The sequence below is a fragment of the Taudactylus pleione genome, unplaced genomic scaffold, assembly GCF_031769625.1.
Source record: "Taudactylus pleione unplaced genomic scaffold, aTauple2 ptg000609l, whole genome shotgun sequence".
Lineage (NCBI taxonomy): Eukaryota > Metazoa > Chordata > Amphibia > Anura > Myobatrachidae > Taudactylus > Taudactylus pleione.
Window position 1 is genome coordinate 12,818,237 of NW_028285011.1, and position 26,452 is coordinate 12,844,688.

Below are 26,452 nucleotides of genomic sequence, written 5' to 3' on the forward strand. Positions count from 1 at the left end.
AATGTATACTTAATAAAATTTGATATTCTAACTAGGAAACTATGGACCAGAGTGCACCATATTAAGTGACTCACGGTTTCTCTCTTAATTTTTGTCCATTAGGGACAAATTCATCATCGATAAATGGCCCGGTAACGATGCGGAAACACTAGTTTCCGCATATTTTACTTACCGGGCCATTCATCATCAGGAGTCCGATAGGACCTTCTGATATTCAGCAACATAAAGTTTTCAGGGTTTGCTCTCGAGATCAAGCGCCATCTTCAGACAGCACTTGCTCTCGTAGCTCCGCTCCTTCCTATGGCAAGGAGTTGGGGATGCGAAGAGGGATCCAAGCTGATCTCTCTGCCTCCTTCTCACGGACTCCCCGACGGCTGTGAATGCATCACGTAGCCATGCCGATGGGGAGGAGGTAAGTAACGCAGCTACATCTGTTACTGCGATACTAACCGAGGGTCAGCTGCTTTTTAGAGCAGATGTCCCCTCACCGGAGCAATGATGAATTGCTCCGGTGTAAACTATCCCCCGCTGAGAGTTGGATGCTTAAATATCCCTTGCAGCGAGTTCAATACTAAATCATGAATAGGCTCCTCAATCCCTGAAATTTGGTAATATATGCCAGACAGGCACTACCTCCAAAAGAGAAACATTATAGCAGAAATAGTAAGACAGCTGACTACATATGAAGACCTTTGTATTGCACCACAGGACCCTAGTCACATTATCTATGTTAATAATAAAATATTTCTTATAAACCTCTATACCTCACTGCTAAATTATGCTAAATTAAGATGTAAGATGCATCCAGGTGACATGGGATTTTGCTAGAGATGTGGATCAGGCCTGGATAGTCCACTCTGATTTTAGTGGCACTACCCTATAAATAACCCATTTTAGTAAAAGGCTTAGCTAACATTATATTACAAAATTATGACCTAGAAAATCCAAACTTTTTGTTACTCAATAGACAAATACTTCAGCCCCCCGATACAAAAGTTCACTTATAAACAGTGCGGCAAGAGCAATGATACTGACTCACCATCGATCTCCTAAAACGTAGACTTACATATGCTTTACCGCATTTACAGAGCAATTGGCCAAACACACATTAGTCATTTCTAAATTTGAAAAATATATATGAATAATGAAATCAGTGGACAGTGTGAGCACACTAAGGGCCTTATTCAGAGATTGATGCAGTGTCGATATTGGACGCAGATGGCCAATGTATTCAGTCTATGCATGCGTCCAAGTTACATTGCGCATGCATCCTGATGGTTACCACCAGGGGCGCAGATGGAAATTCAATGGGCGTTTCTGGGTGGTAACAGGGGCAGCTTGCCAGACAATGGGGTAGGGGGGGTGTCATGGTCAGCGACTGCATCTTTTTACGCAGTTGCACACATTTTGCAGCTATGTTCAGATTGATATTCTGACTTCATAGGGCTGGTGCAATGTTTGATGGAATGACCAATGGTGCGACCTTTTTACGCAAAGCAGCAGATTAATTCTGTCAGCTGTAGCATTAGCATAAAGATCTGTCACCCTCAGCGCATTAAATGATTTCCCTGTAAAAACACTGATCAAATGATGGGTTGAAACAGTTTGGACTGCTTAGTTTAATTTATATTGTTCATCGTAAATTACAAGGATAGCCAGACTGGATGACTGAATTTAGAGTTGCAATCTTAAAGAAAAATGTTTTTTATTTGTCATTTTGGTTAGGATTTTTTTATTTCTGGAAAAAAAATGGCAAATAATATATTTAACTTTACAGTTTTGTAACCTTGCAATACATGTTCTTAAAATATGTGAAAAAATATTTACATAAAAATGTACATTGTTTTTATGGGGTCTTGGACTGATATAGTACTATGTTCCGTATCAGTCCAACGTATCCATATTATAGCTATGATTAATAAACAAATGATCATACGGAACGCTGATGCAGTTTGTCTGTCCTTCAAACACATCTAACCAAGGTTCCAATGTGACTTCTTCTAAATGCACTTAACGCTGATCAAAGCCAACTGAGGGTTTGGTAATGTATCCATATTATAAATACTCAGGTCATTATTAGTCCTCTGAAACTATATAGTACAATTCTCTGTCAGAAGAATGCTGGGCTGGAGGCATCCGGTATCTGATATTTTTCCAGAACCTTGTATTAGGGTGAAGACTCTTTTCTGTAAATTCTTCTTTCCATCGGACAACACCTTGCTTCTGTTTGATATACTTGATAGATTCTGGTATGTATGTGTAATCTGTTATCTTTCCCAGCTCAATCAAGATTACTTTAATTTTATTCCGAATGAGAGCATCATACATAGCTATTTTCTGTTCAAAATCATCACCAAGGCTGTTCTCACTTGATATGTCTCCTATGATAATAATCAACCTTCTGCTCTGGGAGATTGTCTCATCCACAAGGTCTGCAATGGCTGCGAACACACAAAAATGTAGGTTTAGATTTATACCAAAAGATCCTCCTACTTATCACACAACAAATAAGAAACCAGAAAAATGTATCTGAAGTGACACTGCCAGGGATAGTAAAGATAGCGAATATAGATAAGATAGATGGATAATTTTCAGCTCTCACTAGCAGTGGTAAATAAGAATAAAGAAACAGTTAGTGCCCCCACAAAGTCCCCCAAAATAAGCCCTCTTCCTAATTATATTTGTATATATGTACAAAATGTATGCATGTTCTGAGAGTTACATTCAGAGCATAAGTACTGACACTTTGCTTTATACATGCCTACTCTAGCAGAACATCCGGGAGACTCCCAATTGTGTTGTTCCACAGATCTCTGGAAGAGTGGGTGAACCTCCCGCATCTCACCAACTTCTTAGTGAATTGGGTTGGTTTGGGAGAACAATATCAGGAATTGCAGGTCTGTAGGGAGGAGCGGGGCCAATAGGATGTGAATTGCTTCATTTTGGCCCCACTTCTGTGAGAACCATGATTTGTGGGATTATGCCACGATGGGTGTGAGGCTTAATGATACAACGTTCCCGACACCGCTCTCTCTCAGTGGCCAGTTGCAACCCCTCACCCGGCTTCTCCCAGAGAGAAGTTAAAGAAAGAAGGCAAATGTGCTTTACATTTATACTGAAATTAAGATATGGGGTGAGATGTATAAACATTTGTTAACGTGGTGCGCAGTTACCGCTTCCCTGCATTTATTAAAGCAGTAAAGTAATCAGAATGATGGAGGCGCTATGCGCCCCTTTCATCATTGGCACCACTAAGAAGAGATAGGGAACTGTTCTGGATTTGAAAGTTATGTACGGTTAGTGGCAGTGACCATTCTGATGTGTGCAGCTATCATTTTTGACAGTTCCAGCTGCCGCTGCCGCACACACAGTACTGTACTTGGCTGTCAAATATGTAGGTAATTGGAATCCAGTTGCACAGGAATAATCTTAAATATCTGTGATATAGTATCGAATCAAATTCAAATATGTGAATGTGCTACCATTAACATATGCAATTTACATAGAAAAATAGAAGAGCAGGATTGGAAATGTCATTTGTGGTGCACAGATAATTTAAAATATAAATTTTTGGATAAAATAAAGATGAAAAAAAGAATGATAAATAATTAAAAATATGCTGTGTGTGATGCCTTCACTGTATGTCTTCAACTATTAATTTAATAAATAAACAATCTTCTTGAGTGTGTCATCTTATGTCTTTAGAAATGATTCTTATATGTAGTCTGAATATTATGAGTCATCATAGCAAGAAATATGTATAGGCAAGTTCCTGTAAAGTATTTGTGGTAGAATTCCGCACACTAAGAATTGTTATCAATCAAAAAGCCACATATAACCTCACATATGTTAGAATCTGAATTCAGACTTTATTAGCTGTAAATCTAGTACAGATGTGTGTCACTTATCTGTACTAGATTTACAGCTAATAAACTCTGAATTCAGATTCTAACACATGTGAGGTTATATGTGGCTTTTTGATTGATAACAATTCTTAGGGCAAAATTTACTAAGCGACAGTTTGACGGCGATTTCTATTCTATTCTAAACCCCGGCGGTTTGGTGGCGGATTCTATTCTATTCTAAGCCCCGGGGGTTTGGTGGTGGTTTTGCAGTGGTTTCTAAATGACAGCCCTGTTCTATTTTATTCTAAAATGTGTTTTGATTGTGGTTTAGCGGCGGTTTTTCTATCTGCAGATTTACTAAGGCCAAAACCGCTGCAAAACTGCCATAAAAACACATTTTAGAATAGAATAGACCTAGGCTGTCATTTAGAAACTGCTGCAAAACTGCCACCAAACCGCCGGGGTTTAGAATAGAATAGAAACCGCCATCAAACCGCCGCTTAGTAAATTTTGCCCTTAGTGTGTGGAATTCTTCCACAAATACTTGACAGGAACTTACCTATACATATTCCTTGCTATAATGACTCATAATATTCAAACTACATATAAGAATAATTTCTAAAGACATAAGATGACACACTCAAGATTGTTTATTTATTACATAAATAGTTGATGACACACAGTGAAGGCATCACACACAGCATATTTTTAACCGTTTATCATTCTTTTATTTCATCTTTATTTTATCTAAAAAAAATAGCTATTTATCTATCTATATACATATTAAAATGTTTCTAATAAAAGTTATATTTAAAATTTTAAGTGCACCACAAATGACATTTCCAATCCTGCTCTTCTATTTTTCTCTTTCAAATATGTAGCCAGGAATTGTGTTTACAAAATATATTTTTTTTAACTGTTGCTATAGCTACTCCCTTCAGTAGAAGAGAGTACAGCTGAGGAGATAGAAGTGAGTTTGTCGGCCGTACAAGTTGTCGGGAAATTTAGACCTGTGTCTGTGCAGATTCACTGCAAGTGTCAGTCACAGACGCCGAAAGAGGGCGAGTGCTATTTACCGGAGAGACGAGTTAATATTCTCTTTCTTCGGCAAATTATTTTTTCATATATCCCGTTGGTGATTGGCCCTGCTTCGCCTCAATAATGGGTGAAATAGTGCCATGCATTTAAAGACCTTTAAAAACCAGGATAATACATATGCCCCTTAATATGTTAGTGTTTCCTAAAAAAGATTACTATAACTGTAACTTCCTAAAAAAGACTGGCTGCTATTATTATCATTCCTACTACATGACTAAGATGCTTGCTTGGTTGCATGTTTATTTCTGTATCACCTGCAATTCCACTGGGATCTAGAATTGCATTATCCTCCTGACGTTTATATTTAGATAACACAGATGTTGAAATTAAGTTGCTGAACCACTACCACCATAGCCATCTCCAACTGGGTGCATTTCAAATCATAACTGCCAGGAGACAATGCACTGAATGATTATGATGTATTTGTATAACTGCATGTGCATGCACCATATAGTGTAGAAGACACACAGGGAACCTGGGAAATTATTACCTCTTTCAAAGACCAACCTTATGGACATGAGAGCTGTAAGTAGAATATACGTACATTCGTACAATAATCCATCTTATCATTAAGCAAATACATGTGTAGTACTAGAGAAAACATTGTATCAATTGAAAACACTAACTATCTTTGTTCAATGGATGCAGTTTATATGCCGGCAAACGGGATGCCGACAGTCAAAATACCGACACTGTAATTCCGCCACCCGGTATAATGCTGACGCCGATACCCCAAAGGAGATCAGAATACCGGAGTCGGCATCCCGACCACTGGAATGCAGAATGTCCGGATAGCGGTAAGTATGCGCAGTTAGCCGGGGATTGGGGGGTTAAAATTAGGCAACCCCCGGGGGGAAGATTACAGTTAGACACCCCCTGGAAAAGGTTAGGGTTAGGCTACGGGAGGGGGGGGTTAGGGTTAGGCACCACTGGGGGGAGGTTAGGGTTAGGCACCACTGGAGGGGTGGTTAGGGTTAGCCCCCCCCACCGGGAGGTTAGGGGAACAGGGGGGGGGCAATATATGCCGATACCAATATCCCCAAGGAGAACAGGATACCGATCTCGGCATCTCGATCCGCTGGAATCCCGATCGTCCAGATGGGTAAGTAACTGCCTGGGAAAGGGGGAGTTAGGTTAAGCCACCCCAGGCTAGGGGAAGGGGGGGTTAGGGTTAGGCACCACTGGGGGAAGTTTAGGGTTAGACACCCCCCGGGAGGGTTAGGTTTAGGCTACGGGAAGGGGCGGGTTAGGGTTAGGCACCACTGGGGAGTGGTTAGGGTTAGGCACCACTGGAGGGGTGGTTAGGGTTAGCCCCCCCCCACCGGGAGGTTAGAGTTAGGCACCACTAAGGGAGGTTTAGGGTAGAGGGGGGGGGTTAGGGTCCTTACCTGCGCCTGTCAGGATTCTGCACCATTCGGCCTTCCAGCGTCGGTAGTTGAACCGGCGGCTTCTCATACTGATTCCATCAGTAATATAGTAGTGTACAGCGTTCGCACTAGCCTGCTAGCGGTCACTGCCAGTGAATGGTTGCGCCCGGCATTCATTCAGAGTGACGAAAAGGGGACACGTCATAAAGACATGCCCCCTTTTCATTGGCCACACCCTCTTTTTGGGCCCGCGCAGTTCCCTTTCTCTTGGTCCTGCGCCCTGCCTGGCGCCAGACCTAAAGTGAACACTAGTGTATATGCCATTTGCACCTAACAATTGGTAAATTGACATATGGTACTCTAGCACTGACTGGATCAATGAAATGTGTAATGATCAGGTTTCTGACCTGTACAAATGAGAAATTCTTCAAAGAATTGGGCTCAGAGCATGGAAAAGAACTATTGCTATGTGTGGTGTTAGCACAAGGGGCTGATACTCCAGCTACTGCACCTGAACTGCTCTAACCCTTCCACTGCTAACACCAGATCTAGTAATACTAGGGCATCCCTCTTTTGTTTAACCTTAAGCTGTTTGGTTTCCACTAAAGTTGTAAGCACTTAAACCAGAATATTGCACAAACCAACAACACATACCAAATCTAGTCATTGTTATTCATATGGTTTCCTCTATACATAATAAATGAATAAACATGTTTCTGGCTACCAGTATTTCTAGCAATGTACTGAATATGTGGATGGGAAAATACTTGCCTTGGCCTGGTAGGTCATCCCGTCCAATTATAAACAATCGATAATCACACTGTTTCTCAAGCACTTCAGGCAACACTTTAAGTACAAATATATCCATATTATGATAGCTGGTTCCCATGACGTTTTTCGGGTACATGATGTAGGCATCATAAATCTTTCCATCTGCAAATGTAACATTAGAAATACTATAATGTCTAACTTTTATCCTGAAATAAAATCATCTATATCTTGTTTTTTTCTACTTCTCTCACAGAATGTTTACCCCAAGCTTTATATCGGACAGATTTAATGTATGTTTCAACCTGGTAAAATATGCTCTAAATGATATATACAAAATTTCTGAAAACATGTTAAATATTTCCAGTCCTCATTATCCATCTGAAATGCTATGATTTTTGTTTGGTCTCAAGTTGTGATTTTTGACATTGCTTATGCACAAATTTTTGCAATCCAAAAATAATTTTCAGTCCCAAGAGTGACTAAGGGGCTTAGGGCCTGATTCAGCTTTGTTCACAGTTGCTTATACGCACGCAATCTGCTGATTGTTTTGCACTGCGCATGTGTATGCAGTGCGCGTGCGTGAACCAGCTCCTGTGATGGGGACTGCAATAATGGCGGCTACGCAGACCCATCACAGAGTGATGGACAGTAGTTTGCATGCCATTGCAGGGGCGTGCACAAATTAGCCACTGTGAAGTCTCATAGCATGTGTGGAAGTTAGCAATTTCTGAGTAAGGTCTGGGCTTGTGCAAGTGTGCGTATGGGTCCGATGTTACTCGATATTACCGATTATTTTGCTATGCTGCTAAAGTATATAGATGTGAGTAAGGGGAAGTGAGCACCCTTATGTTAGGCTGCGATCACAATGCTAATGCAATCATTTGCATATCACCGCTGATATTAGCATGTGTGTGTATTAGCAGAATAGTGATCCTTGCTGAATCAGGCCCTTAGAGCGGAGCTGGAATGGTCATACAGTCTGGGAAGTGGGTGTGCAATCCGAGGCAGTGGGCAGGGCCGTAACTAGGGTAGTGTGGCACAGGCCACCGCAGAACAAGGGGCTCTGGGCCTGATTCAGACCTGGTTGCAAGCGCTGAGCACTCGCAACCGGGTCAATGTTTGCCCATTGGGCATGCGCACGATGGAGCCGGCTCCATCGTGCGCATGCGCGAGACCCGGCTAGCGACTGGTGCTCCGTCGCTCCAGGTCTCGCACCAAAGGGGGCGAGCTGTCGATGGTGAGTGACAGTTTGCCCCGTTTGGTGGGCGGGCCGGGGGGGTGGCCGGCCAAATGGAGGCGTTCCCAATGGAATGCTTGCCGTTTGGGGGCGGCCCCACTGACATCACCAGTGATGTCAGTGGGAGAGCTTCCAGCTCTGTTAGAACCGAAAGCTCTCTGGGGCTTGCGGCCACGAGACCCTACCACAAGGGTCTCGTCGCCAGCCCGATGGTCACGATGGTCTTGACCATCGCGACCATCAACCTGGCCACTCGCTATAACTGTAGGTGGTCACCCAGAGCTATGCGAACGGCCAGGAGGCCACTCCGAAAAAACTGAAAATGCCCTGATTCGGAGGGAGCGCTCTTTCAGAGCGTCTGTCTCTGAATCAGGCCCTCTGTTCAGGCCGGTCAATTTTCTGTTTATCATAATTCTTTCTTGTAGCTTCCTCTTATTTCATCCCCAGCATCTCTTGGCCTCCCCTATCTCTTCCCTGGCCCTTCCCCATGAGGCCATTCCCTTTTTTTGGGTGCGTTATGTCCCTATTTGAAAAATGGGGGAGTGCCAATGCTCTATCTGGCGTGTGTGCTTTTACAGTGGGCATGTGCGCTTTTACAGTAGGTGTGCAGTTGCTGCTAAAAGACTGTGGAGTGGGCATGTATTTGCAGAGTGCAACTAGAATGACTGCCGAAAAGAGTCTGCAATACATGTGCTCTGACCATGTGGTAAGCGTGACATTGATAATGATGACTGCATGTGATTGATAACAAACACACCCATTTATGCAAAACACCTAAGACTGATGCAACAATTTTAAAAGTTATTTTATGTGTGAATATGTCAAATGCAGAATGCCAGCTGCATTATACAGACATGGTTGTAATGCTAGCTACAGTAGTGCTTTACCATCATGTTTAGAGTTATGATGCTGACACATGTAGAAAGCTTTAGCTAGCATTACAACTAGAAATATGTGCCGACCCATGTGTTTTGGTTTTGGATCTGTATCTCCTCTTGTTTTGGATCTGGATTGGTTTTGCCAAAACCTCACCTCCGTTTTTTGGTTTTTGGTTTTGGATCTGTATTTTTTTTTTTTAAATTATAAAAACAGCTAAAATCACATAATTTGGGCCTGTTTTTGTTTCTACAGTATTATTAACCTCAATAACATTTATTTCCAGTCATTTCCAATCAATTTTGACCACCTCACAATATTGATTTTTTTCATCTAGTTTAGGGCCAAAAGGTCGCATCCAGCTAGATGGCTGACTAAGCTAAGCGACAGCAGTGGGTGGCATTAACATGTGGCAGTTCAGCTTCCAAGTTCCAACACAGATACAGTGTGTTATACAGTGTGGGTTGGATACACCAATATTGCACTTACTGTGACAGCAGTGTCAGCAGTGCGGGGTGCTGGCGGTGTCCTCAATACGAGAGTGCCAGTTGTGTCCTCAATGCGGAAATAGCGTCGGTGTTGGCAGTGTGGTGATGTTGGCAGAGTGGGGGTCCTAGCAGTATCCTGAGTGCATAGTGCCGGCAGTATCGGCAGAGCGGAGGTGCCAGCAGTGTCCTCAGTGCAGGAGTGCTGACAGTGTCAGCTGTGCGGGGATGCACTCGGTGTGGGAGTAGCGGCAATGCAGGGTCGCTGACGGCATTCTCAATATGTGGGGCAGTAGTGCGGGGGTGCTGGCAGTGTCCTTAGTGCAGGGAGCCAGTGGTGTCGGCAAAGCGAGCATGCCAGCGGTGTCCCCAGTGCACGTGTGCTGACAGTGCACTGCGGACACATCGTCGAGACAGAGCTTTCTCGCAAGCTCTGTTCCAGCATCTGAATATTGATATATTCCTGCAATATTTGGTAATATTTGCAATAAAAATGTAATCGAATTTGTCCTATCACAATGACCTCCAAAATGTGCATTGTGAATAGGACCCTTAATGTCTCTTCTCTGTAATTTGTTCACAAATGTATTTGATGCATCTAAGCAGGGGAGTATTAACTCCCAAAGGGGTCCGTCTGCAGCTGCACCCTCCTCTGAGCAGCAAGCCCTGCATATACTTACTCTGTGCTGGCAAGTGGGTCCCTCCTCCTCTGTGGACCCGCTTGCCTGCACAAGGTAAATATAACTCTGGGTGCAGGGTGTTAGATGTGGGGTCCTCTTGGAGCCAGGGGTCCGTGTACATAGCACTCCCTACACCCAATATAAATATGCCAATGCATCCAAGACATACTTGATAAAGAGTGTTTTACTTCCTGGTAAAATATCATATAGACCATGAGGTAAATTTACTAAGCCTCAGCTTTGCAGTTATATTGAAACCGGCAAACATCGACGAATAATTGCAGTGTGAAAAAACAATATTTGCTATGCATCGGTTTTGACTGTCATTTCCCATCGATTCCTGTCAGATTTCAACACCCTATTATGCAGAAGATCTGACTGCAATTCGCCGTCCATCTGCGACAAAGTAAAAGCACTACACAGATCACTATGATCTTTGCAGGCTTTGCTTTATTTATTAATCTAGGTAAAAAGGAGTTTAATAAAAAAAACGATGTGGGGTCTCGAAAGAAATTAATGGGGACGTGCTGACTGGGCAGAGTGTGGGAACTGCTGTGAACTGACCAACATGCAGTCCCCATTCATTCCTATGGAGAATGTTCCCTAGTGGCCTCTCATTCCTTGCAGGAACAGTAGAGGTGTACTTTTTGTGCCGCCAAAATTTGCGATGCTACTTGGGCCAAAGAGGAAATGATCCCTTCATATTGCAAGTAATAAATTGGTGGATGGGGGCTGTGTGGGGGTGTTTTTATTTAATAGACTAATACGAAATTCTGTGTGTTTTACAGGTGAAGTACAGGTGTCAGTGGGCCCTTGATGTCAGGGCATGCAGGCACTTGTGGTTAAAAAAAGTGTCATCATGCCAGTGCAGGCTTGCTGTGGCCTGTAGTACACCTGTAAAAATAAAACAATATTATTTAACTATTTACTTTTACTCTTACTTCCGACCTAAAGCCCAAGAGCTGGTTGTCCTTTGGGTGGGGGGGACTTCATTTTGTGGGGGGTCTCCACTTCCCGAGGGATTCAAGCCATGGGCTGACAAGTTTGGGGATGGTTACCATTATGGTAGGGGGGCCCACACTTTCCCCCCCCCCCTGCAATGGTATCAGTTACCCTGGCTGTTTCAATAGGTGGTTAACCTATTGGCGTATTTATCACACGGGCCCCTAGATCCAGGGGGCCCACACCGTACACCTGGCACCCATATAATTAGTATGCTTACCTCTCCGGAGTCCTGTGTCAACCGTTCTGTAGACTTTACTCACCAGGAAATTGGCACGGCAAACATTTTCCTGGTCATTTGCGCATGCACAGTACAGTAGTAATGTCCCCGGGAATAAGGCAATGGAGCCATATTCCCAGAGACATGCACATGCGCAGTAGACTCTGGCACAAAGCCAGAGTCTACTGCCTGCCTGAGAGTAGGGGGCCCACAGGGAGGCTGCACATGGGCACCCTCCTCTCTTAAACCACCCCTGTAGGAACTCCCTATTTTCCAATACTGGGGCTGGTTAATGATTTTTTTAAACACCTTTTTAATCGTATTAAAAAAACAAAGCCTGCACAGATCATAGTGATCTGTGCAGGGCTTCACATAAACTCGCCAGCCAGAGGCAGGTCTATTATTTGGGCGGGTTTGCCGTGGCTTTGCAGCAGGTTCTAAACCCGACACTTAGTAAATCTGAGGTTTCTATTCTTGTAATTAAATAAAAACAACAGTGAGCCGATGTTCTATTGTATTCTAAAGTCAGTCATTTTGTCGTTTTTTTTATCAGTTTGGCCTTTAGTAAATGAGTGGATTGCAAAACCGGCAGAAAACTGCCCAAAAAAGAAAAAAAAATTACCTTTAGTAAATATGCCCCCATGTCTTAACTTAATTTCCAATCTCATTAAATAGATTATCTGGATCCCAATCCCCTTTGCCATTGACACATGAAACATACCTTTTTGATCTGTATGAGCAAAACAGGAACTCCGGTACCAAAGAACAATTTCAACTTTAAAAACACGGATGGCAATTACAGATATAACAATAACAGACACCATAGCCACAAAAAAAGCAATCAAGAAACTTTGGAAATTAGGCTCTGCAAACACAGAAAAATATAAAGACACAATTAGACATTGGAAATGTTTGAAAAGATAAAGCAGTAGTGACAATATAAACAGTACCTTTTGACTAATAAAAACTGTTTATTTTCTCATGACCCCAGACAGTATAAATTGTGACCTCATCGCATATTTATAACTCCTTGCAAAATAGAGTTTGACTGTATCTTTTAGTGAAGTTCCTTATGCGAAAATAAAAATCAAACAAAGATATTCTGAGCTCCTTATGTGACTACATCTAGCACATCTTATTAAACTGCGCATGGGCTGTAGTGAATTCACACATCTTTGCGTATCTCCGGGGAATTCTAAGTCAAACAGATCTGGCTTATTTCTCTGTGGTCGCTAAATGGGAGCAGTGGCAAACGCAGGATTTTGAAAGGGGGGTTTCCAAATAATTTGTTATAGAAAAAATGACAAAAAAAGTCTAACCAGAATAAACCTGCAACATATACTTTATTGTGTACTTTAAGTGTTTTAAAATAAATAACACAAAATAATATTGTTAATAATATTAATAAAACAAGGCATCTGGGCATAAATCTAGCTTATGCACAATGTGTAACAGTATGTACGGACAAAAGTTATACTACCAGTACAATTTTAACATTTCAACTAAATGTAAAATAATTTAACGGTACTTTAAATGTCAGTTTGTCACAGTTCCATTCTATGATTATGGAGGCCATTGACTACCACCATCATCTGCCCATGTCACTTCCAGCCTCCTGCCACCTATTTTTCCAGCATTGTGCCACATGTTTCTCCACTGCTACGTGTCACTCCAAACTCTTGCTACCTGTGTCACATGTGTCTCTCCTGCCACCACTCTCCGTGTCCTAGCCCCCTGTCCCTACCAGCCTCCTGTATTCCTTGCAGCCTCCTATGTCCCCTGCAGCCTCTTGTGTCCCCCCTGCCTCCTGTGTTCCCCCCCCTGCCTCCTGTGTCCCTTACAGCCTCTTGTGTCCTCCCTGCCTCCTGTGTCCCTTGCAGCCTCTTGTGTCCCCCTCTGCCTCCGGTGTCCCCCCTGCCTGTGTCCCTTGCACTCTTGTGTCTCCCTTGCCTCCTGTGTCCCCCCTGCCTCCTGTGTCCCTTGCACTCTTGTGTCTCCCCTGCCTCCTGTGTCCCTTGCACTCTTGTGTCTCCCCTGCATCCTGTTTCTTGCAGCCTCTTGTATCCCCCCTCTTCCTGGTTTTCTTGCAGCCTCCTGTACCCTCCTGCCACCTGTATCCATTCTAGCCTATTTTTTAGCAGCCTATCTGCTCCTCTACCTTGACGTCAGGGTCAGGATTTAGACATTACTTACCCTTTCAGCATCTTCCTGCTCTGGCGCTGACAGCTCCTCCAGCCACGGACGGCTCTTCTGAGACACATGCAGGAAAGAGTCACATGCAGTGTGTGTGGAGTGCGCGCAGCGTAACGTCATCACGTTACGTTGCGCATGGGAGGCAGAGGTCGGTACGAGTCAGGAGCTGCTACTGCTAGTCTTCCTCCCCATCTTGGCTAGGCAGGCGGTTCGGCTGCCGTACTGGTGGTCACATTAGCTGCAGTCTCTGACTGCTGTGGCCGCAGGGGCGTATCTATAACGGGTGCAAGGTGTGCGGGGCACACGGGCCCATGGGTCCAGGGGGGCCCTGCACCCATATGGCTACTTACCTCTCCGGAGTCCCACGTCAATGCGGGGTCCGGCACTGAAAAAATGACTGGAAAATGGCCGCCGCGGCCATTTTCCCGTTGTTTGCGCATGAACAGTGCAGGGAAAATGGCCGCCTCAGCCATTTTCCCGGTGACCTGCGCATAGTCTATAGACTCTGGGCACACTCTAGTGCCCAGAGTCTATATCTCCGGAGCTGGCCGCACACAGCTCAGTGAGCTGCCGGCTGCCAGGCAGAGAGGAGGGGGCCCATGTCACAGACTGCACATGGGCCCCCTCCTCTCTAGAAACAGCCCTGTGTGGCTGGGTAAGGTGGATCGGAGGTGGCGGAACACAGATCCGCCTCGTTCCGGCCCTCTTTAACTTCTGATCAGCTGCAAAAAATTGGTGGCCAGGGGGGGTTTCTAGGTACTCGGAAACACCATCTGCGCGCACGTGTGAGGAGTATCTGGGTGGCAAATTGGCAACTGGGCGATAATAATTTAAACATACACAAGAGAACCATTTTGTGGATGTGCTAAGAGACTGTAGCGTGCTTTGGGCCTGTTTCAGCAAGGATCGCTATCCTGCTAGGACGCACACATCGCAGTTGCTAATATTAGCAGTGAAATGCAAATGTTTGCAATTGCATTGCTATCACAGCTTACCATAAGGAGGCCCACTTCCCCATACACACATCTGTATACTTGAGCAACATAGCTAAATAATCGGTAACATCGAGCAACATCGCACCCACAAACGGCGCTTCCTGTCAATCACTCTGCCATGGGTCTGCGTAGTCTCTGCAAACGCATTTCCCATCGCAATTACTAGTTTGCGCATGCGTAATGCAATGCATACACATGCGCAATGCGAATTAATTGACCTATTGCATGCGTCTTTGCAACTGTGATCCTTCCTGAATCAGGCCCTTTGCCCGTTATCAGTGCAAAACAGGAAGCAGCTGTTTACTAAAAATAGACCTGCTGAGGAGAGTAAACGTAAAGTCACCCCCTCCCGCAGGTGCCTATGGCAGCACAATATTCTAGCCTGCTCTTAGCGCTAGAAGGTTGGAGGCAGAGAAAACCCCTTAATGCATATTGCTATTGCTAAGCGATATGTACAGGTGTTTTTGCTGTCTTTTTCATTTGGCCCCTTATCTCCCCTTAGTTCATGGACCCCTTATTCTGGATTGTGCATATAGTAACATTAGTATTCCATTAGCAAAATATTTGTATTCAAAAGCAGCCACATACAGAGCTGTGTGCGACTCAGAATCAGGACCATAAAGTGGGTATACACAGTTTGCCATCCTGATGGATATAAGACCTCCACATCACCCTTTTTTTACCCTTCATCCTGTTTCGGACAGGGAAGTGGCTTCAAAAGACAGAATAAACTCCCATTCATAAGATCAAGAGGTTAGAGGAGAGAACAAAGCAGTATGGATCCATTTCATCCATTGAGGATCCCTGTGGATCCAGTGAACAGCTCATCCCAGGTAAGTACCATTAAGTTTTCAATGTTAAATCTACATTTTTGGGAGGAGTTTTTATTTTGCCAATTCATACTAAAAAACTGACCTTTTATAGAGCTATAGTACATAATAGTTCTACTTTTGTACTATATGACATACTTTTTATTTTATAGAAGCAGTTGCTACCTTTTTTATTAAGTGAGCTGTTTGGGATTTAGTTTCAGTTCCATGGTGGTCCAGGCACACTTTGCAGTATGTATGTGCCTATTTAGTAGCAATCACTACTCGCACATGGGCAGCATCACTACAGGAGGTTCTAGGGAGTGCATACAGTAATCTGCAGCTCCTAGTAACACTGCAAGGCAGGAAATTTATCACAGTGTGGGTTTCCTGCTGGAAGCTCTTAGTGCTAATCACACTCTGGACTGGTAGTTTTCTACCCCTGGGACGGCTAGCCCGGTGTGAGATAAGCAGAAAGAGTTTTCAATAGGAAGCCACTCACAGCTAATCTACTCCTCCTCGTAGCACTAGTACCCACTGTTGGGCTGAGAATCAGTGGAGGCTGTGGTGGATTTTACTGGGGGGCACTGCTGTCCTACAGTTCCTAGGTAAAATCCACCACTGGTTATTATCAGTGGTGGTTGTGAAGCTGTGGCTGCAGCACAGTCCAAAACTAAAAGAGAGGAGCCACACCAACTGCACCCCGAAACACTGCCCAGCCAATGGCACAGAGACAGCCATATTTTTTTTTCTCTTAGCGCAGGGGAATTCAGTTTAGCCCCACCAGCAGCTGCACCACTGAGCCATGTCCCCTTCAGTGATTGGCCTTCCACCTGCCAATCCCCACAACAGGGATATGCATCCATGGGTGCAAACCATAAATGGTTCCCCACCAATTGTTTCATGCCATCAATGTTAATCACTGATGGATGGTTAACACACAACAATGGCCATCTCTATCAGGGTCGGTTCAAGGGGCAGGCTGGCAGGGTCATTGCCTGGGGTGCTGCAGCCTAGGGGGCGCTGCTGAGGCTTACTACCTTTGTCCAGATTATGCTTGCACTAGCCACGGGTCTTATTCACCACTGCCGCCAATATCTAGACACTTCTCCTCTGCTCTTGCAGCTTTTCTACAACAGCTGTCACAGCTCCTCCTATGTCCCATCCCCTGCTACCTCCCCTTACCTCCCAGTCGGCAGGCAGAAGCTGCATCCTCTAGATGAGGAGCTGGCTGCTGCTGCTGATAGAATGGTGGCTCACAGAGGGGGGATGCAAACAATTACTGAGCACTATGTGTATATTAAATATCAAAAATTGGCACCTGTAAAGGAAAAACTGGTTATTCAGTTACCTGTTTATAGCTCCTTTATGGAGAATTTGGTGGGCCCCTTTTAGACTGTTAGTTTGCCCGCAATGTAAGCTTACCTAACTGTCCCTACCTAACCCTTTCCTTATGCCACCAGTCTCTTCTCCTCCGGCATATCGGTCTGGGCTGTGGTGGTGACTGGAGACTGGCCTTGGCTCCCGCTCCATGTGTTCCTGTGGCGTCTAGCCAGGATCAGCCGCAATTGATGACATCACTTGTGTAGTGGCGGGCAGTGTGACGTGCCCTGTCACATTGCTAACGCTCTGGGGACATGTGTCCTGCCCCCCACTCCTCAAGAAGCCACCCCCAGTCGTTATTTGAGGGGAACTGTCCTGTAAGCAGGAGAGATGAGGAGAAGGATGGGGCAGTGTCCCAGCAGGGGAGTGGGACTACACAGAACAAGGTACAGCCCTGACTCCTGCTGCTGTAACATGAAATCGGAGGAGTGGAGCTGCCACAGTCCACTCTCACTGACAAATATCCAGCCTGTGAGGTAAGAAGGACAGTAAATTCTATTGATTTGCCCCAGCATGTGTCTGTGTGTCAGTCTATATATGTGTCTGTGTGCATATGTGTCTGCGTACATATGTATCTGTGAAACAGTGTATGTGTTTCTGCGTGTAAATGTGTCTGCATGTATATATGTCTGTGTAACTATATATATGTGTCTGTGTGTATATGTATCAACGTAACTGTATATATAGTACTGTGCAAAAGTTTTAGGCAGGTGTGGAAAAAATACTGCAAAGTAAGAATGCTTTCAAGAATAGAAGTGTTAATAGTTTATTTTTATCAATGAACAAAGTGCAAAGTGAATGAACAGAAGAGAAACCTAAATCATTAAATATTTAGTGTGACCATCCTTTGCCTTCAAAACAGCATCAATTCTTCTAAGTATACTTGCACACAATTTTTTAAGGAACTCGACAGTTACGTTGCTCCAAACATCTTGGAGAACTAACCACAGATCTTGTAGGCTTGCTCAAATCCTTCCGTCTCTTCACATAGCAGATTAGATGATGTTTAGATCAGGGCTCTGTGGGGGACATATCATTACTTCCAGGACTCCTTGTTCTTCTGCTGCAGATAGTTCTTAATGACATTGGTTGTATGTTTGGGGTTGTTGCCCTGCTGCGATATTGGCAGAATACATTAAAGAGAATGTGGAGCAAGGGTACATCAGAGAGTCCAAATCACCCACCGGAGTTGGCCTTTTCTTTGTTAAAAAAAATATGGAGGTTTGAGACCTTGCATTGATTACCAGGGCCTGAACGCCATTACCATCAAGGACCAATTTCCACTACCTCTGATCTCTGAGCTCTTTGATTGGATAAAAGGGGCAAAGATTTTCACCAAGTTAGACCTCCATGGGGACTACAATCGAATCAGAATCTGGGGTCAAGTGGAAGACAGCCTTTAATACTCATGATGGTCATTTTGAGTATTTAGTCATGCCTTTTGGATTAAGCAAGGCCCCAGCTGTTTTCCAAAAATAAATGAATCATATCTTGTGGGACCTGTTATATAAGTTCGTTGTGGTATATCTGGATGACATCTTGATATTCTCTGAAGATATAGTAAGCCATTGCCAACACGTATTTGAAGTACTGTCATGACTCCAGGCCACCCAGCTTTTCTGCAAGCTTAAAAAATGCTCCTTCAAGCAAAAGGAACTGACATTTCTGGGATACATCATTTCAGGTTCTTGCCTTCAGTGGATCCAGAGAAGCTTACTGCCGTTGTCAACTGGCCCTGTCCATTTGGGTTGAAAGCAATACAATGCTTCCTGGGTTTTGCAATTTATATTGCCAGTTCATCAGGAACTACTCATCCATCTCAGCTGCCATCACTGCTCTTACCAAGAAGGGTCAAGACACTCGAGTGTGGCCTTCTAAGCAGAGGAAGCTTTTGTCCTTCTAAAGCAGTGTTTTCTTTTAGCACTCATTCTGAGACAACCAAATTGTGACCAACTTTTTTTTCCTAGAGGTGGAATCCCCCAATGTTGGAGTTGAGGCAGTGCTGTCACAGAAGGATGAAGAGAGCAAGTGGTATTCCTGTGGGTTCTTCTCCAGTAAATTCTCTGCTCCAGAGAAGAATTATTCTGTCAAGGATAAAGAACTACTAGCCATGAAGTTGGCCCTTCAGGAATGGCAATACTTGTTGGAGGGAGCAAAATGTCCAGTGATAGTCTATATTGATCGTCAGAACCTGACATACCTTAAAAAAGCCACTGCCTAAATTACCATCAATTCAGATAGTCATTATTTTTAGATCGGTTCAATCTGGTGATTACCTATCGCCCGGGTAGTAAAAACATCAAAGCCGATGCTCTGTTCTGAGCATTTAGTTTTGCTGAAGGGAAGACAAGCCCATTCTGAACCCTGCTTGCTTTGTGGCTGTCACCAACAAGGTCAAGATTCCACTGGAAAAAACATTCATAGCACCTGAAATCCAGTCTAAGTTACTTCAGTGGGCTCTTTCACCATGCTTCACCACAGTCATGCAGGTGTGAAAATAACTCTGGCGCTAATCCTCAGGATTTATTGGTGGCCAACAATACATTATGATGGCAAAGACTTTGTGGCAGCTTGTACTACCTGTGCACAACACAAGGCTCCACCTCACCCTCCCTCTGTGTTTCTATGTCCACTATCAGTGCCTGATTGGTCTTAGTCCCATATATCCAGGGACTTTGTCACTGATCTGCCATCTTGCCAAGGGTTCAGTAGCATCTGGGTGGTGGTGGATAGATTTTCAAAGCTCATTTTGTCCCATTAAAAGGTCTACCTTCTGCTCCGAAACTGGCAGAAGCATTAATAAGAGAAATCTTTAGGCTGCATGGGTTCCTCAAGGCCCATTGTCTCAGACCGTGGGGTACAATTTACATCAAAATTGTGGAGGTCACTATGTAAATGCTTTGGAGTTAATTTGAGTTTCTCATCAACCTATCATCCTCAAAGTAATGGTCAGACAGAGCGAGTGAATCAGAATCTGAAGGAATTTATTAGCTTGTATGTTTCAGCCAGTCAAGATGATCTGTATCTTTGTTGCTGTGGGCTGAATTTGCACACAATAATCTGTTCCATGAGGCATTGGTTAACTCTCCCTTCTTTATCCAATACGGTCTGCATCCTGTGTTCCTGGAGGTTCCGGCCTTCCGGTCAGTTTCACTTCCAGTGGTCCAGGGTACAGTGAATTGTTTCCTCAAAATTTGGAGAGAAGTAAAGTGGAATTTGTGCAAAGAGTCTTCTAAGTACAAACTGTTTGTGAACAGGAAGAGGAAAAAGGATCCTCTACTAAGTCCCGGGGACAGTCTTGGTGTCAACCAAACATCTACGATTGAAGGTGCCTACAATAAAGTTTGCTGCCAGGTTCATTGGGCCTTTTCAGATCTTTCAAGGCACGTTAAAATACCAAACATTTTCCATATCTCCCTCTTGAAACCACTGGTTCTTAATCAATTTTTGACACTTTGCGATCCTCCTTTTGCTATTCCAGTGGACCATCAAGAGGAATATGAGGTGAAGAAAATTTTGGACTCCAGAATCTCTCGAGGTAGTACAGTTCAATGCTTGGTGGACTGGAAGGGATATGGTTCCGAAGAACGATGTTGGGTCAAGTCTTCGGATATTCATGCACCTCAACTTCTTCGGAAATTCCATCAGAAATTCCCTGGCAAGCTATTTGTGGGGTAATTGGTCTCCACCCCTAGAGGAGGGGGTAATGTCACAGTGTGCGGGATACTGGCACACAAAAACTGGGTCTGGCAGCGCTGGTCAGTGGCAGGGCTGCGGACGTGGAGTCCCCAGTACCCACTGCTGTGTAATCCTCCTCCCAGTGGCATGGTGTGGGCAGCTGCGGTTCCCCTGGGGTGCGCGCATTTAAAGGGCCAGACCACCTTCCATCATGATGTCACAGGAGGCACCTAATTCAAGCCCTGCCTATATAAGGAAGTCCCTGGGAGCGCTCCTGTGCCAGTGTATTGGCTCCCAAACCTTACTCCAGCGTTCCTGTTTGTGATTCTACTGCTCGTTCCTGACCTTGGCTCTGTTTGTGACCCAACTTTGTCTACTCCATGGTACTGCACTTGGTATTCTGGTTTGACTCTTGGCTATCCTCATTGACCTGCTTTTGTCAGTTCCCTGGTACTGTCTTGTCTGTTTGGTTTTGACCCGACTTGTCGACTACGCTATACATCTTCATCGTACTAGTTTCCATCCAGAGTACACCAGTATCTGTATTAGGGAACCTAATCTGAGGGCCAAAACCTGTCGGACGAAGTCCAAAACCTCCTTGCCGGGCCCTGGTGAATACTGCTGGCATGTTAGACTTTGTGTCTCAGAAATAGGTCTCGCCAATTTCAAAATACAGGTTAGCATCCTTGTCCATCTGTGAGTTGTGACAGTGATCTTCGTACACCTTACTAACCACTGGGGTGCAATATGCCATTAAAGATTAATTTCTAGGACTCTCACTAGGGACGGGCTGTACTACAACTGACCCCTATTTGCCTGCATACTGGAATATTATATAAACGGTATACAGGTATACAGGTCTCATCAGACGGAGTGAATGGCATTGTCGACACACAGCACAGACCAGGGAGCGAGCCAATATACCACCAGCACGGACTCACAGATCAACTGCATATGCTGCATCGGTAAGCAGCGCTTTACTATACAGCTCATTTTGGCAATACCTATGGAATTTATGTGAATATTTCCACTGCACAGAGCAGAGACATTGTTGCACTTTCTTAGGACAATATTTATCAGTTACCATCTATTTGCAACAAATTTGGAACTTTGTATCAAAATATCATTAACAGAGGATTCATTTTGGATGATTTATCCATATTATTGGGACTTTGTGTTTTTTTAAATTTATTTTATTCAATTTTTCCTTCCTAACTTTAGGAAAGGGTGGTCTGTTATAAGTGCGTCTATTTTTAGATTATCATAGTAACTTAAGGTTACATTGGAATTTATATGATGCTGGGACCGAGGCATCTATGTTAGTATTATACTATTTGTCTAAATAAATTGTTTATACTTCTACTATATATATATATATATATATATATATACACACACACACACACACACACACGTGTGTGTGTGTGTGTGTGTGTGTGTGTGTGTGTGTGTGTGTGTGTGTGTGTGTGTGTGTGTGTGTGTGTGTGTGTGTGCATATTCAGTATTCATTGTGATTGAAATAGCACTGTTCCTTTTTTAACATTTTGCTTTTAAGACACACCTGCATTTGCCTGGCTACTCCCTATTACCTCCCCAAACGCTGACTATCTGTCACTCACTTTGCAAATGAATTGTGTGAGAGTGATCTGAAAACAATCGCTGCGTGTGTACAGTGCAGCTCACATACATGCTCAATGGAAGACAATTGCTTCATCTGTGTACATATCGCCTTGCGTACATGTCTGAATCGGATCCAATATACACATCATGTATTGAAAAGCAGAAATAAAAAGACAGTTACTGTATATATTGACAGTGCGCCTGGGACTTCTATGTTTAATATTGTTTTGCTAGAACATCATTTTTTATTTTCATTGGTTTAGAAAATGGGATATAATCCTAATTAATTAGGATTGAGACCTTACATATTAAATATTACATATTACCTAAAGCAAATATTGGTTAAAGCAAAAGGTTTCAGAAGTGAGAAATAAAATAATAAGTGTGTTGAAAAACAGGCTATAATTTCCTACAAATGTTAAGTATCCTAGTTATATTGATTACAGCAGGGGGGTCAAACATGCGGCCATCCAGCTGCTGTGGAACTACATATTCCAGCAAGCCCTGCCACAGTTTTAGGGTGCCCTAATAGCAAAACTGTGGCAGTTTATGCTGGGATGTGTATTTCCACTATAGCTAAAGGGCCGCATGTTTGGCACCCCTGGATTAGAGGAACACTGGGCGAATCCCTAGTAAATTGTTCACTATATATCCTCAATAATGAGCTTCAGTAAATACAACTTACAGATATATATCCAGAAAGGTTCTGCTGCTAATGCTATATAAAACTGCTCATTGTAGTTAGTGCTGTAGACAGTCCAAGTAATGTAATTGTCTTTTAATATGTCGCTCTATGTTTAGTTTATTTACAGGCTCTTATATTATGTCAGGTTTTTATTCAATATGATACAGCAGATGTGGTTTCTTTTTTTCCTCTTGGTAGGAAATGTAAGCTGAATTGCTCTAGTCCCGAAAGTAAAGAGAGATTTCAAATTAGTTAAATACTAGAAACAGTTGCCAGACAATTGTTACATTTTTTAACTTAGTACCAGTCTATTAAGCTCTGCCATAGTGTTTCCGATTGTTTGGACAGTTGCATATATTATTGCATCTGCTGTATATTTCACAATCTATTGCTGAAATCAAAAGATACAAGATACTGTAATTCCTGTGTGCAGTGATTTTCATATATGAGAATGAAGGCTGTGCAGCAATTATGTATATATTGTTTTAGTACAAGCATCACATGTATAATCCTTTCTCCATGGCTCAGTTTCTAATTATTAGTGTTTTCTCCCATATGCACATGCAATTTCCCTATACAAAGCAAACACTCACTATTAATTATATATGGCTTCCTACCCAGATTTTCGCATGTAAATAATATTATTCATTGCAAGCAGCCCGCAATATACCCTGTCAGGTATAAATCGTATTACAAGCATCAGTAGGACATGACATTACCTAAATATTCACATCAGTGCTGCTGCTAATGCTTTATTGAACTGTTGTTTGAAATATATAATGCAGATAGTATATAATGATTTATTAGTCTTTGTCTATTGATATGTCTCTCTATGTTTTATTTCTTACCAGGTTCAATAAATGTGTCAGGATAATGAAATCTTAGGGGTATATTTACTAAAGGTTGATTTTGATTGATTTAAAATTTATGAAAATTGATCAATATTGATGTTGTGTTTCTGGGGCTAAATCATACATTTACTAATACTTAAAAAATCAAATAAAAAATTGTCTGTTAGTAAATGTGTGATTTACCATAGCCCCAGAAACACAACATCGATGTTGAATGATTTTCATTGATTTTAAAGCAATCAAAATCTATTAAAATAGCAAATATACTCCTTATTCACTTTACATTTTGATCTGCTGCCGAAATCACTTGGATAGTTGTGTTTGTACTGCAAAGTAAGTGTCCTTTTGTTGCCTAACAAAAGCAGTAAAGCAGTGGCAGGGCCGTAGATAGCATCCCCTGTCCCTGGTACTGAGATGGGGCGTGGCTAATCTGGGTAGCTGTGGCCATGGATCCTTTTAAAATGTGAACAAATACAGGGGGTGCAGCTGCTGCACCCACAGGACAGTGGATTGAGGGGACGTGAGCACTGAGAAGGAAGTCTCTCGCTGTTGGTGCCGGCTGCTGTTGGCTGGGCTGTGTGATCTGCAGGAGGCACCCTACCTCCTGTATATTTCTGCACACATGCACCATGAGACAAATGGTCAAAACACCTAGTCATTTTTCCATATTGTGTCAATCAAACTAATAATACACTTAGTAAATGGGTTCAATACATACCTGGGTGTCTCAACATAACAAATGTCATTTGGTCTACATCAGAATAGATATGACAGTAAAACTCTTGGTTATAATCTTCTTCTATTACTTTTGAAAAGTTTAAGCTTATGCCGACTACTTTGTTCCCATCTTCAGTGAATGTACTGCTAATATAAGAGAGAAAGGTATAAACGAACACATTTCGTACACATCACATTAATGACACTAAAGGTAAAGAACTAGGGATTCTCATGTTAAATATGGTCTATCATAGGGCTGGTCCGTTATGATTCTTGTTTTGTAAACTACCAACTCATAAGCCAATTATTATCATTAACATTATTACTATTAACAAGTGCACATTGGTCCTGAATCGGACACAAGTACAGAGCATACTGTACATGCTCTGCAAGATACTGGCAAATGTGCTTGTGCAAAATCAGGCAATCGCATAGAGATTGCAAGTGCGGATGGATTTATCGGAACACTCTTTCTATGAAATGGGTCTCTCTGGGCAGTAACTAGGCAGCGATCATGCGAACACATGGAACTGTTTGGTCTAGTGATAGGTTATCAGCCTGAGGAAGTGGATACATGTTCGGTGAAATGCGTAGCTTTTTATGGTATTTTATGTTTACTCTCATTCTCTTATTTAACTGCTTTTATTATAGTGCAATATTTAGAATGCATCTTATAGAAATTAAATATTTTTAAATAAAATACTATTTTTTTGGCACTTTTTATGCAGTAGTTGTACATCCTATTCCAAAATGATCTTCTTGTATCTATTTTTGGTATTTACTGTACAATCGATGGATATTGGATACTTGAAGTAAATAATGTTATTTTACTCACCCTTTTTGTATTAATAAAGCTCTTTATTAATACAAAAAGGGTGAGTAAAATAACCCAAATGTTCTAAATACCATATTTATAATTGACCTGCACGATGTCTGCCAATCTATGTCATCCCATTTGAGTTATTTAACACTGAAAGAAGATCACTGAAGGAAGTTCCTAAATATCCCTAGATGAACGGATGAGACACTTCAGGGCCGTGTACCTACAGCTTGAGTGAGCTTCACCTGTGGCTTTTGCAACCACCGAAGAACATTGGTGTAAAAACTGTCCAACTCCTGCATTTAACCCCAAAAGGGTGAGTTTTCATCTTTCTTTATAAAGTGACATATTGAAGAAACGAGAAGAGTGTCCCCGCACAGGCGTTTGAGAAATTCAAATTAGTATTGCCAAATGTTTACAGTTGTGTGGCAGTAAGTGATCAATCTCAAATTGTAGTTGGAAATGTCACTGATTCTAATGCCATCAACTTATATATACACGATTGGCAGTGCTCCCCTAGAGTTAAGATACAATGGAATCAAGAAAAGAAAGGAAAAGAAAACTCTTCTGGCTGGGGGCACAAACTTAATGTAATCTATTAAAACAAAGTTTATTACATAATCTTCAACTTACGTACATAATAGACATAACACCATATATAGACAAATTACACAAAGGTTGTATATTTAAGTGTCACACTGTTACTTAAACTATTGTTGGACAAATGTATCGTGTTCTTGTCACTTAGTAGACATCTAAAATGCTTATTGTGATCCAGAATATGTCCTCCAAGTATGAACTGCCGTATTCATATGTCAAGGCAAAAAATATTTCTAAAAAACATATAGGATGAAGTATCTGTTGGGAATATCACCAGACTGCCCCCTTATAGTATGGGGTAATATCTGTCTATGATTTGGATTGCCGAAAAGAAAGAAAAAAAGAAAGAATAGTGGGTATAAAAGAACTGCACACTTTGAGGAGTGAAATACTGCTGTTAATTCATCTGCATGCATCGAATGATATTAATGAGTGTTAACCTTCTCAGTGTCAGTTATAACAGTCAGAAAATTAAGATGAGTAATAGTCATACTGAAAAGAAAGAATCAAGAATGCCATG

The 26,452-nt window shown here is 42.6% G+C and overlaps 1 protein-coding gene across 4 annotated transcripts in view; it reads right to left on the bottom strand.

Moving 5' to 3' along the window:
• Positions 1-1,618: 1,618 nt before the first annotated feature.
• LOC148480648 (interleukin-1 receptor type 1-like) overlaps positions 1,619-26,452 on the bottom strand; it is a 75,387-nt gene continuing 50,553 nt past the window's right edge. For all 4 annotated transcript variants that reach the window (XM_088454174.1, XM_088454173.1, XM_088454172.1 and 1 more), the window contains 4 exons: positions 24,514-24,659; positions 12,303-12,446; positions 7,082-7,243; positions 1,619-2,441 (listed from right to left, as the gene is read on the bottom strand). In XM_088454174.1, the coding sequence (XP_088310300.1) occupies positions 2,077-2,441; positions 7,082-7,243; positions 12,303-12,446; positions 24,514-24,659 (817 nt within the window). In that variant the 3' untranslated portion in view covers positions 1,619-2,076. The remainder of the gene's footprint in view (positions 2,442-7,081; positions 7,244-12,302; positions 12,447-24,513; positions 24,660-26,452) is intronic.